The sequence below is a fragment of the Sycon ciliatum genome, chromosome 6, assembly GCF_964019385.1.
Source record: "Sycon ciliatum chromosome 6, ocSycCili1.1, whole genome shotgun sequence".
NCBI lineage: Eukaryota > Metazoa > Porifera > Calcarea > Leucosolenida > Sycettidae > Sycon > Sycon ciliatum.
The window spans coordinates 17937229-17951474 of NC_088648.1; the positions used below are offsets into that span (position 1 = coordinate 17937229).

The following is a 14246-nucleotide window of genomic DNA, read 5'->3' on the forward strand; positions in this document are numbered from 1 at the left end:
AGACGAAGCAGGTCCACTGGTGCTGCTTGATGATCCTTGCGACATTGGCTGCAACAGAGTTTGGAGCTGCGCATCGCGCTGGGCAGATGCTTGCACTTGAGCTTGGATCAGCTGCACCAGTTGGTTGATGTCCGGCTGTGACTTAGCACCATCCGCCATGGCGAAATCACAACTATCGATATCGTACTACAAGGCTATGAAAAAATTCTAGAACTTCGAAACGGACAATTTTCGAAGCGAAACGAAAACGGGCAGAGAGCAACACTACAGGTGGGCTACTCTACAACTGCAAAAGAACTACTAGTATACTAAGACTACAGGTAAAGTAAGATGTTCACTGCGCCATGTTGTGTCAACAAACGCAAACACACGAGGTAGGGTTTGTGACTTATCTTTCAGAAGACAAAGAGAAAAGACTTCTTGTCCAGAGCAAAGGACAGGCAGAAAACCGTGATGCATGTGTGTACTAGTATGCGTACACACGCGAGTGCAAAAGGGCAATGCGTACAACAGGCAGAACATAATATGGATACACCAGCAACCTGGACAAATATTATGAAAGTGCAGTCGTGTATGTTGAACATGAGAGATTGCAACCCTAGACTGCACGGAAATGTAGCTCTGACTGGCAGCCTGGCCAAAGTCCAAAGAAAATTTTACCTGAAAGGCAAATACCGGTACATCGCAACATGGAATCAAGTCCCGCCTATCCTTGTGCAGTCTCACACTTCTTGCAGAGGTATGCAAATCTTCAAGAAAAAATGTCGACAACCACTTGTGGCACAGCAAGTGGGAGTGGGCCACATGCCAGTTGTGATCTCTCGATCCCGGTCAGCAAACCAGCTGACTGTACTGACTGCTCCGCCCCCCCCCCCCCCCACACCTCCCCTCCCCCTCCCTCTACTACCACTTTTCGCTCAACCTTTAACCGTGTCTTTTCCAGTCATGGTACCATATGCAATTATCAGTTCTCTCCATCTTCATATTTCAATTGTGCTGTTACGGAATCATAGCCATTTCGTTCCCCGGGACGCAGGACACAAAGGACAAGACTTGTTTATTACATTATTTATATTGACAAAACGGAATAGCAAACTACTCTGACAGAGACAAACAAGAAGACTGACAAAAGGACTCTCGACTACAAAATCGCGCATGCTCATATCACACATGCACGTGACTATACTTGTTTCAGCCCTATGCGGAATGCTCCAATTTTTTTCGAGGAGATTCAAACTTGAGCCCCCCTACTGCATTATGATGTGAAAAAGGGATTTCTCCCTAAACTGGTGAAGAGATTGATCAAAAATTTGAACTTGCCGAGATAAGATCACGACGTGCGATATCTCCGGAGTCGAACATTGTAGCTCTTCTGCGATAGTTGCATTGGAAAGCCCTTGGATTGTTGAATTTCCACAAGACATGATGGACTTACGAAGGTTTTACATTTCGATCATGAATCGATGGTATGTGAACGATTCGATTTTAAAGGGCTAACGCTATAGACAGTATTAGTGCCGCAGACAATAGCATGCAAGTGAACGAATCTGGAATTTACACTTTTTAAACTTGAGACACGTCCACTTGCATGAGGGTTCACGGGTGTTTCAGCAGCACCACTTAAAAAATATGGCGTCATTTCGCACGGTTTGGCAGGATTATGTTAGATTCGGCGCGAGTTATCAATTTATCAGAGTGTACCTAATCAATTTTCTTATTCACTTAGGTTTATCAGCGCTATTTCGGTTTAGCAAAAAGAGACAAACTATTTTTCATATTCTACGAGTGAACAAGAATTATTTGGACAAGAAGCACAATCATGTTGACAGGTTCTCTGCTGGCGACCAGACAGTTATACACTAGTTTGCTCACTGACCGAGGACTTCTTCTGTCAGTGTGGCTGTCCAGCTCGTGCCGACCTACTGTTCCTGCGACTTTCTCTTCCGTGGCACAGGACGCAGTGCGATCGCCTCGTTCGTCGTCGTCAGGAGGTGCTGTGCTGCAACAGTTTGGAGGCGAAGCAGTTCTCCAGGAATATACTTGTACTTGAAGTTCAGAGAATTCAATGAAGAGTGAAGGCTCTCTGCACCTTGTTCTGCGAGGAGGCCCAATCCTACGCGGACTCGTTTCATCAGGGGAACTGTGTGTTCTTCTAATAGGTGCAACTTCGGCGTGATGTGGCCGAATTTCCTGGACACGACTTCTTTCCTGCAGAGGGCCAGGAATTTCTCGATGTCTTGTTGGAGTTGACCCAAGTCAGCGTCATCGACTGGTTTGCAGTGGCTGAACTTGGCTCGACACGCTGCGTAGCTGTTCATGAGAGCTACGTATCTATCTGCAATTTTAGTGGCCTCAGAACACAAGTCAGGACACCTTGTTTGGACTGACGAAAGATGTGCGGAGGTGATGGTAGTGACCACGGTGGGTTTCAAGGCTTCGTGGATGTGATTGCCAACGAAAGTACCACCGTGGTATACCTGGCGCTCAATACCATGAAGCTGTAGGACTGGCTCCAGTGCTGCGACGCATGGGCCACAGAATTGCTTACAGCCGCTCAGTTTGTCTACTTGCTGCTGAAGTTGTGCTGACCGCTCTGGTGATGGTCACGCTGCTGTATTGCTGTTTGGTACACTTCTTGCAAGTTGGCGACAACACCAAGCTCATCCATGCCGTCCTTCCTGCTGTACGTGCAGTGCAACAAATTCAAGCTGTTCCTGAGTCGTAGTTAGCTGCTGGTTGAAATTCTGGACGAGCTGCTGTTCAGCCATCAGTTCGCAATGTACATCGCACAGCTTTTTGTACACAGCACCATCCGTGTCTAGTGCCTGGCTTCTTGCCACCAGTGCCAAGTCCTGTATTCGGAGCTCGCTCCGCAGAGCTTCGAACAGCCAGGGGTAGATGCCGAGATCCAAGTGTAAGACTGGAATGATGACGTTCGGGATTGACACAGGCAGGACAATTGGTCGAATCAAATTGTTATATTTCTTTGCCTGCGCCAGCTTTGAGCCTGCTGCTACATATTGGCTGTGGTCGCTTGCTAGAGATGCTAGTGTGCGTGGTTCTCTCTCGGCCTCCTCTCTCGCATCACTCTCAAGGTCCATGCTCTTCTTCGTGCATAAACAATGGAGATATGGTCGGAGTCCAGATGAGCCAGACAGTCCAAAGTTGACAGTCTGGAACTCATAGTCTCCGAATAAATAAATCTTCACTCTCTTGCCTTTCCAGGCAGTCTGCTGAAGCTGGGGTCGGTATTGTCCCAATGCCGTCTCCACGTTTGCAGGCGTGTCTTTGCCGTTGAAGATGCAGAACGGTATTATGTTTGTGAGTGAATTCGGATGCTCGGTGTTGACGATCTGAAAGCTTAGCTTGAACGATCCACGTCCGTGATCTCCGCCAATCTTAATCCAAATCTCTGACTCAGGAATAGCTCCACCATACCATGTTAGTCGGCTACTGTCCTGCAGCTGGTCCAGAAAGAATATGACAATATCCACCGAGTTAGGGAAGAGTACAGTTGCTATCATCGTAACTCCTCCATCCTTGTCTGTCATAGGGAGCTCTTTGGCAGTGTATGAAGGCAGCTTCGAAGCTATAAATGTGCGGAATGTCTTCTCAGATTCCATTTCAACGCCAACTTCGTGTAACCAGCGACGTAGCTTCCGCAACTGACTCCACGGGAGGCTGAGATCAGCCTTGATGGCCAGCGCACTACCGGGTGATGGCTTCTTGGCCTTGATGCCAGCATCTAACAGAAGCTGCTCCTGTTCAGCAGCAGACAATCTCTGCAAGCCAGCCACCTCTTGTGCTCTGGTTCCAGCCACACCACCGCACACTGTCTCAGCATGTCCTGTCAACTCTGAGGATCTGCGGCGCAAAGTTGTGTCAGCAGCTCGGTCAGACGGCACATTACTCACAACAGCCCGTTGGTAGACCTGTGGCTTGCCATGTGATACTGTCCTCACCTCCAATCGCCCGTCATGCACCCTTGCTGCCACCAGATGACCTGTTAGGCGGTCAGCTACATTGCCGCACAACTTGGACGGTGATGTGGGCAGCACGTGCTCGACAGTCGAGCTTTGTCTAACGGTGCGGATTGGAGCTGTCGTCTTGGCTGGGTTGAACTGGCATGCTGCAATATGCTTTCGCAGATTTCTCAGCGGAGTAACCACCAGGCAGCCTTGTAGAGCCGGCTTGTGGAAGTCACACCGGAGTGTCCAACCATCCATCATCCTGCGTGGAACCTTTCCTGGCGTCTTTAGCTCGGATGCCTTCAAACAGTTGGCACATGCAGGACATTGCTTGTGCGTTGCTAACCATTCACACATACAGTCTCCACAAAAGTACTCCTCGCAGCATGGCACTTCTACTGTGTTGTCCACGATGTTACTGCATATGTTGCACTGCTGTGCTGTGTGTGTGTGTGTGTGTTGATGAACCGCTCTTTGTTCAGTGGAATCGGTGCCGTATGTTAGCTGCTGCCTGTTGCATATACTGTCTCCCTGGGTACATCCAAGGGAGGGAGGGTGTGAGTGCCAGATAAGTTCAGGAAATTATGGCAATGGACAAACAGCTGCGTTGCTTTCAGTGGGAGGGGGGGGGGGGGGGCAATACGGAAAAGTTAGATCGAAGCTGCTGCCAGGCAGTGTAGTGTGCAGGCACTGGATCAGCGAGAAAGGGGCCACGAAAAGCAGCAAAAAGGAAGGAAGAGAAGAAAGAAACATTACCACAAAGCATTCTGCACTGAGGTGATTCGAGAGCTCTAAAGAGCCGGGGACATATCAGTGGGGTGAAGACAAGGTGATCGTTGTGGGACTGGAGAATGGAACATTGTCAAATTTAGCCATGGAATTCTGTCGCCCACAACCAATCCTGGTGCATCAGGTGCTGACAAATGCGAGACTTGAAGGCCTGCATTCCCTTCGATGCAGGAGGTTCCGGGATGACTTGCTCAGGAATGTCGTTCCATGCCGCAATGAGGGTGTAGGAGAATGACCTCAGTAGGTAGTTCGGTGCTGTCTGAGCAAGTGGCCATTGCAACTGGAAAGGGTGACGAGAAGCTAGTTGTCGGCGGGTTCTAGGAGTAGGTGCAGGCGCCGGCGGTGGCGGCAGTAGGGCTGTCAGCTGGGGTGGACCGTTAATGTAGTGCAACTTGTACCAGGGCACACGATAACGGCCGGACATCGGACATTTTCCGACCATTTTCGATTCGAATCCGGCGCTTTTTTTCTGGAACGGACAATCTGTCCGATCGAAATTCACAAAATAGCGTCGCTGGGAAAGAGAACGGCTGAGGACAATGGCGCTCTGCCTGGGATTCTCACAAAGTCGGAGCAGCAACCTGTGACAACAGGGTTTTACAGCAAGACAGGGAGCTGTCCACTTCAGTGTAGCTCCAGTTTGAGCGTAGCAAACGATCGAGGAGTTTTGAAATGAAATTTCTTCGCTTTCTCGCTACAATAGGAAGTATTCCGCGAGGCGCTTCTACAATCCGAAATATTGAAAACGTCCCTGTTCCAGGGAAACAAGGCGTCAGAAATGTGTGCCAGCTTGCGATATGCCTCTATCGAAAGGAGCAGTCTTCTGCAAGTCCAGTCCAGTACGCTCCTGTTGCACAGGCGCTGTGCAAGATCGACGGAGCAGCAGCAGCGAAATAAGTCAGAAATTGAACGTCGCGTAGAAACTAGGTGCTGTTCAAAGAGCACATCGCGTTTGCAAAGATGGGAGCCTTCAGCCAACTCGAGTAGTGACATGTTGTCGATCTTGGAGCTGGCAAAAAGAAGTTAGAATGGGCAAGCAGATGCCCACTTTGTCCTTTGTCGACTGCGTAAAAATGAATGTCTTTGATCTGCCGCTGAAAAACCAGGTCAAATCCGAAATGTGCAGAAACACTGCACGCTCCTATCACAGTTACTATGCTTGCTGAAAAACGCACAGCGATTTGAATCAGTGTTACAATACTTGAGATCAGTGTATCATCCTTGATCTGACCAGCAATACGGTATACCGCAGTGTGATGTAGCATGTACGGTACATGCATGTGTGCATTATGCAGTGGTGTCGTGTGTGAAACTGGTGAAGACAATAATAATTATTCCCGTAGCTATGCAGAAGACGTTACTTCAGTAACGTCTGGCGCTAGCCAGGGTCCACACAGCTTTAATTTGGTGCTTGTTTGTTTGTTTGTGTGTTTGTGTGTTTGTGTCACGCCTGGCACTATCCTGTATCTGTCCCGTACCGTACCGTACCATCAAACACAGCTGGCCACATACAGCTGCCCGCAACATTCAAATAGGGCTGTCAAACGCAAGATCATAACGTGAAGCAACTTGGAAGAATGAGTATGAATGCGAAGTGTATGGGGGAATGCATGTAGGGTGATAGTGCGGGTTCGAATTCAAGGTAATGCCTTAAAAAATAGAATTGAAAAATGTATAACATCCCTTTTCTTTTTTTGCCGTCATCAAGGCGGTAGACGGTGTCGTATTACCCTCGACCGTACCTGTCCCGTACCTGTCCCGTACATGTCCCGTACCGTACCGTACAGTCAAAGACTGCTGGCCACAATGCATATTCAAATAGGGCTTTCAAATACAAGATCATAACGTGAAGCAACTTGGAAGAATTAGTATGTACGCGAAGTGTATCGGGGGATGCATGCAGGGCGATAGTGCGGGTTCGAATCCCAGGTTACGTCTAAAAAACAAAAAGTAGAAACTTATAAGAATTTATAACATCCCTATGCATTTTTGTCTAGGTCATCAAGGCAAAAAAGCATAGCGTAGGGCCCTGAGCATCCAAGCTTTCTCGTTCCCGTAGCTATGCAGAAGACGTTACTTCAGTAACGTCTGGCGCTAGCCAGGGTCCACACAGCTTTAATTTGGTGTTTGTTTGTTTGTGTCACGGCTGGAGCTATCCCGTATCTGTCCCGTATCTGTGACTACAAAGGCTGTACAGGATTGTACATAACAGCTGTCCACAATATTTGCGGGCTCCTGTATCTGTCCCGTACCGTACCAATATTCGTCGTATTATGTATACGACTCCCTGATGTAGAGGGAGATTTGGAAAGAAATAGGGAGACGAGGAGGAAATTAAATTAGAATAGACGCCGAATAGGTGATAGGATGCGTGAGCATGAACATACTTTGGAAGAGAGATCCCGTCGCCTCCAAAATAAGCGTGAACGAGCGATTCAGCGCCGGTCACAGGAAACGTCGTAAGAGAGATCCCGTCGACTCCAGAACGCCCGTGATCGCCAGAGTCCGCCGGTCCCAGGCAACGTCAGGACAGACATTCCGTTGAGTCCAGAACGCCCGTGATCGGCAGAGTCTAAGCCGGTCCCAGGAAACGTCAGGACAGACATCCCGTCGAGTCCAGAACGCCCGTGATCGGCAGGATCAGCGCCGGTCCCAGTAAACGTCAGGACAGACGTCCCGTCGACGCGCAGAAAAACTAAATCTGCGGCCTCTTTTGCCGTCGGACAGGATACGTATTTTAGGAGACTGTAAAGTTATGTAATGTCCAAATTTCGACGTGAGCAGCAGGTCACTCGCGTTGATTTTTTGGCGTGCAAGCCAAATAACGCGAGCTGAACTTTCGCATCGCAGACATCCCGTCGACGCGCCGAAAAACTAAATCTGCAGCCTCTTTTGCCGTCGGACAGGATACGTATTTTAGGAGACTATAAAGTTATGTAATGTGCTCCACAGGCCACCATGCATTCGGCGTCGTCATTGGCTCAACAGGTCAATGTACATGTATTACTACAAAAAGGCCAGAAAATCCGATTACTGTATTAAAATCAACTAATTTTCGCTGACGATTTCATTTCGCTGATTTCGCCGCTTGGTACCAACCGGCCAAAGTAAATCGCAGGCCAAAGTTTGTCATATAGGCAAATGATGCATGATTGAGCAATGGATGCATGTGAGAGCAAAAATACCGATCGATTTCCAATTTGACGTGAAATTGCGCGTCACGTCGGAAATAACGTGCATCTTAACCTCTCTAATAGAGAGGTTTCCCAATTTCTCATCGGCCAAAATTTGTTGATTTACAGTATGAGATAAAAAGAAAAGAAGGAGCAAACCAAAAGTAGATGATTATTAGAGAAATAACAATCCGCAATAAATTCTGCAAATACCTTTGCCTAACTCATAATATTCAAACCGATTGAAACTTTTTTGCAATACAGTGATGTGGCCAATCAACGGAAAAAGACATTTCCATCAGTTCTTATAACATGTACGATGAGCTAGGCAAAAAAGCATAAAAGCATAGCGTAGGGCTCTGAGCTTCCAAGCTCTCTCGTTTTTTTTTATTATGAGTGCTGAGTACCAGACTTGTAAAAAAATCACAGTGTCCGGCCATGTCCGACCGGTTCCAGAAGTGGCAGCACATTGTGTCAGAGCAATTTCGAAATCTTATCGTGTCCCATGTTGTACACATATGCAAGTCCTGAGACTGCCCTCCTGAGCTGCAGGCTCTGAAGGATCGTGCCAGGTCCGATGATTCGCATTGCCTTCTCGTGCACCCTGTCATAGCGTGCTAGGTGGGATTGGGCTGCAAACATGGTAGCTAGGGGAGCGTACTCCAGGATGGGCCGAATGAACCCCTTATACATGGCAAGGCGGCCCTCATGACCCAGAAGCCAAGCAGCACGGCGCAAGAATCCCAGGCGCAGGCTGGCCTTAACAGCGACAGCATGGATATGGCGCTGGAACCCAAACTTAGAGTCGAATGTGGCTCCAAGCAGCTTTAGGTGGTCTGAGTCCGGAATAATCTCGCCGGCAAAGGTGGTTTGTGGAAAGTTAGGGCGCTTTCGAGCATTGCATAAAATCAGGCGCTGGCTCTTGGTGGGCTCGAACTGGATCCACCATTGCTGGCCCCATGCGGCAAGATTGCTGAGGGTTGTCTGTAAGGATGCTGCCTTCTCCTGGAGGTTGTCGTTTGGTCTGATCAGACTGTACACGGTAGTGTCATCGGCGAAAAAGCTGAGCTTTACTCCATGCGAGAGGCATTGGTCGATATCGGCAGCAAACAATATGAAGAGTGTGGGGCCCAGGACGCTGCCTTGGGGCACTCGGGCAGTGATGGGGTACGTCTTGGAAGCGTGGCCTCCAGTTACCACCTTTAGGCAGCGGTTACTCAGGTAGTCGCGTAGCCAAGAGAGAAGAGGTCCGCCAATGCCTACTCGCTCTGCTTTGTTGAGGAGGCCGACGTGAGAGACGCGGTCAAACGCACCGGCAATATCAATTGCTACTACTGGGACACAGCCCCCCTCAGCTACAACCTGCACCCATTCGCTCTGGAGTGCTGTGAGGAGGTCAGCTGTGCCACGGCCACGTCTAAAACCAAACTGGCTGTCAGGCAGCAGGTCGTTGCGCTCCAGGAAATTGGTTACTTGTTGGTTTATAATACACTCCATGACCTTGGATAAAATGGAGAGCAAGGACACAGGCCGGTTGTTGGATGGCCTAGATCGAGCTGGCTTCTTGTATACCGGGACAACATGAGCGAGCTTCCATTGGGATGGTACAACACCGGCACGAAAGCTAACACGGAACAGTTTCGTTATGGGAGCAGCAAGTTCCTTAGAGCACTCTTTCAATACCCGAGATGGAATGCTGTCAGGTCCAGATGCCTTGGATGGGACTAGCCTTGCAAGATGCCGCCGGACTGATGCTTCTCGGAAATGAACATGCTGTAATGGCTCATGGGTCGGGGTGGTCACCGCAGGAAGGTCATTGATAGTCAGGTCTCGGTCACCCAAGCTGCATTTCAAGGAGAAATGCTTTGCCAGGCACTCAGCCTTCTCTGCTGAGGTGTGGAACGCCTTGCCATGGCTATCGACTAGCAAAGGAACATCAGCTGAGTTGCGTGTAGCGCCAGTGGCTTTCTTCATGTGAGCGCACTTCACCTCACCGGCACAGCTCAATAGCACCTACACGCCCTTTGTAGTCCCCTATGTTCTCTTGATGTTGTTGTTGTTGTTATCTTCCATTCTATGTAGGCATGTGTACTTTCATAAAAAATAATAATCAAGAGGTTGTGCACGTTTGGTGTTGTTTTGCTAATGGTCTTGTCTATGTACTTGGAAGTAATTGCCCTGGTGCCGGGATTCAGGATCAAAACGCAATTCTTCTTGCAGGTTCTGTTGAGTCATAATAGTTTAATAGTAAACTTCTGCACTGAAAAAATAGTACCCTCTCTTGAATAATGCCCCATCTGTGATGAACTTTGGAAGAATAATGCCCCACGGGCACCAATCGTGTGGGTACGGTTGTACTGTTTATAACGTTGATAACACTTTTGTCTCCTCCAAGATTGTTTGTACTTGGTCTGACTGATTAAAATGTACACTTCACTTCAAAACTCAAGGATATGTACAAATGAGCATCAGTACTAAAAAAATCAACCAAGCGTCAGACGAAATTACTGGTCAGTCGGCGACACGCATTTTTCACAAAAATTTGCGTTTCACCTGCTTGGAGAGTATGCATGTACTCGAGTCTCATCCTGAGCACTTTTTTTCTTCTTTTTTTCAGCTCCAGTATAGCTGTATTTTTCATTGCAAAGCCGTCCTCGATTGTTGTGTTCGTTGTTCAAACGAAGTGGACATTCAATCATGAAGGCAGAGGGCATAGGAGCCTGATTGGAGTTTCTCGTGGCATAGTACGGCCACACAGAGACACTTCGGGATTTTCTGAATATAAAATACCGTACGCACGATGCTGAGATCAATTTGTGCGATATCACAATTGTTTGTGATCTACCACATCGAGCAGAGCGGGATCCAAACACAAGCTTACCGACGGTTAGGCTGCCGACCTGACTGGACAAATGATCCCTGGCTTCACCAGACGCCAGAAGTCGGACACCATGTCCTTTGCCGCGACGTCCATCTCCAAAAAGAACTCCATCTTCGTCGTGAAAAGGCTTGAAATACTCAATATTCAACGCGCTTTCCCGGATCGATTAATTTCCTGTTGGAACAGTTGCAGGGCAGCTTCCCGCCACTGTTTCAACAGGCAATGGCTCAAAAGCATGCCTGGAACAAGCCATATCGAGGTTGCAAACCACCCCTCTCAGCAAAAAAATCGAAGAAATTCGAAATTTCAATGGTGGAAGATATACTATGAAGAGAATTTCAAAAAGTATGTTTCGCGGAGCGATCGCTCAACCTACGTCATTCAAACTTTGCAGGATGGTTCAGACGTACATGCTAGGCATAGAACCACAGGCGATGATGCCTTAGCTGACACACAGAGTAACACACACAGCAGATTCGTATGCACAGATACTAAATTAGTGGACGTCGTCATCTTCTTCCCGCTGATCTCGAATGTACTATGACGTGCTATTTCGCCTGACGAGGCGGTAGATAGATAACTACTGTATCGTTTCTTGGCCTAACCTTCTAGTTTTCATTGCTGCTGGGGTCTCAGGGCGCACATGCCAGTGCATCTCCCTGCAAAACGTCGACATTTTATCTCCAAGCTAAGCTGCGCTTTCTTGATTTTTTCACTCTAAAGGCATGATTTAGATGAGCGCCTTCGCCTTTTCCTCGTGCAGCACGATTGCCAGAAGGGTGGCTGTAGGTGTTTTCGCCTGACGCTCCCCCGATACCTTCAAACGAGGGGAAAAAGTGCACCACAATGTATTTCACAATGTACTTTTACCTGCAAAGCAACCTGCTGGATATGCTGACACAATTCCGCAGCGACCCGATCGGCATCATCTGTGACGTATTGTAGACTTCAACTCGTTATTAGATATTTGAAAAATCTCAAACAGCGGCTGTTTCTTAGATTCATTAGACCTGATAATTCCAAAAAAATTAAGCGGATGGAGAGCCACACGGAAGTATTATTATTAACCCTTTATGTACTGGTTTAAGCAGAATTTGAATTTTCAGCACAATTTTCAACTTCAACAGGCTACAGTGGAGATTGGATATAACGACCTTGGGCTTAACGACAAATTGAGTTTAGCGACACAATTCTGTTGCCCCATTCGTTTAGCAAGTCCTTTCTGTACATTATTGATCGGGTATAACGACTGATTAATATGGTGGTAAAGACACACCTGGTAATATGGCGGTAAACACACGCCTGCGCACACACGCTCTCTAGGCTGCAAAGTTCTGGCACAGAGCTCTCCTTCTCACCACCACCACCATCAGTTCGCGCCTGGCGCCTGGTCGATGCATGGCTGGCGGGATCCGGCATAGCAGGCTGGTACATCAAGTAGCGCATGGCACATAGATGAAGACATCCAAGAAGAAGATTGCCTGATGAGTCCAGCGGGGACGAAACGTACGTCGCAATCGAGCTATGTCGTTGCTGTGTCATCATCTATGTGCCATGCGCTACTTGATGTACCAGCCTGCTATGCCGGATACCACCAGCCATGCATCGACCAGGCGCCAGGCGCGAACTGATGGTGGTGGTGGTGAGAAGGAGAGCTCTGTGCCAGAACTTTGCAGCCTAGAGAGCGTGTGTGGGCAGGCGTGTGTTTACCGCCATATTGCCAGGTGTGTCTTTACCACCATATTTATCAACCATAAGTACAGCTGCAGTGGTGTCTTCAACTTCATTCTCCCGGGTATAACGACCTCGAAAATAACGACAGATCGAATTTACTGACACTTTATCGGTGCCCGAAGACCTGAAAAACAGTGAAAATACATTGGATATAACGACTTTCCTCTTGTATCAGGCAGACTGGCATGTCTGGAACATAGTACATGGCTGTGCCACGTGCCCGGACCTCTGGGTCACTCAATTATGTGTGCTTTACATTGCACGTTATAGCCGCAGTGCAGCGGTGCGGGATGACTTTACCTAGGCTAAGGTCCTTGAACAATGCATGCAAGACACATGCCTGTACAATCATACACATCTGTTATCCACATGTATATCTACAATACATTTCTGTCATTTTGATATACATAATTATTGCATACTATGTTGAAGATCGGGTTTAGTGACAGATCGAATATAGCAACATTTTGCTTTCTCCCGAAAGAGTGTCATTATATCCAATCTCCACTGTATAACTTGGGCCTCCTTCACTCCATTTTCACAATCTAGGGTTCGTTGCAAATCTCTTGGCGAGAGCAGCGCCAGGATCCAAGCTCCATTATCCAGCCTCCACAAATAAGGTGCGGTAACACAGCAAAGCCGTCTCCAAGCCTGATAAGCAGGCAAATTCGTCCCATCAACGCCATTCCACTGTCCTTCATCGCAAAACGCTCCAGGCGATTCAAACTTCAGCCAATCATGTCATTATCATGCGCCAAAGAGCACACGAAAAGGGATTTTCCCCCAAATGGCGAAGAGAACGAAAATTTGAATTTTCCAAGATAAGAAGAGGGAGCAAGATATCTCTGGAATCCGACATCATAACTCTTTGGTGGTTGTTGCATTGGAGTTGCTTGGAGTTCCGCTACCACGTAGAACCCTCGATTGTTGAATTTGCACAAGACACGATGGAGTGACGAAGGTTTTAGTGATCGATCAGATATGATCGAAAGTCTGGGTTTTAACGGGGGAGGACCTGTATTGTGTTTTTTTACTCTAATTTCTTGCTCACCAGACACAACCACATCGTACTTAAATTGGGATTGCAAGAGGCACCACTTCTTCAATGGCTTTGGCACTGTGGCACATTGTGGTTACATGTTTACTGGGGACAATTCGCCCGAAAGCAGGAACGGTTTGTGGGGACTGCAACCATGTCTTACTCGTACAGGAGCGCGGACCATGGGCTACATCTGCGAGTTGCCTGCACCGCACACAGGTTAGCTTCTGGCATTTGAAAAATAGAAAACCCAATCCATTAGGTTGTGCACTGCTCCAAAAACCTGCTAAATTCCCATATAGGGCAGGCATATCAAAATTCTGAAGGCCCCCTCAAGCAGCATACATGTATACAGCACTTGTTTGCTGGCAGCTCGTTTTCACTCCAGCACATCTAGCACCTCTCCTTTCTTGTCTCTCCGGATGCTTTCCCTTTACGTGCATGATCACTTGGTGGTGCTCTTTGTGAGTTTGCATACCGCCTTTTTTGCATGAAAACTTCATTCCTGAAGATGGCTGCAAAAGACCAAAACATAACTGAGCCGAGCCAAGCAGAAAGGTGGCTTAGGCATAATTTTTGGAAATTTCTTTTTCCATGCCAAAGTGATGTCTACCTATCCAACTTCCATCAGGAAAATTTTGGTGCCCATCTGAAATGTATTA

At 47.9% G+C, this 14246-nt stretch overlaps 1 protein-coding gene across 1 annotated transcript in view; it reads left to right on the forward strand.

Annotated features, from left to right (window-relative positions):
• LOC135820096 (C-type mannose receptor 2-like) overlaps positions 1-14246 on the forward strand; it is a 59119-nt gene that overhangs the window by 31797 nt on the left and 13076 nt on the right. Inside the window, exon 7 of the mRNA XM_065333405.1 lies at positions 13600-13803. Coding sequence (XP_065189477.1) covers positions 13600-13803 — 204 coding nt within the window. The remainder of the gene's footprint in view (positions 1-13599; positions 13804-14246) is intronic.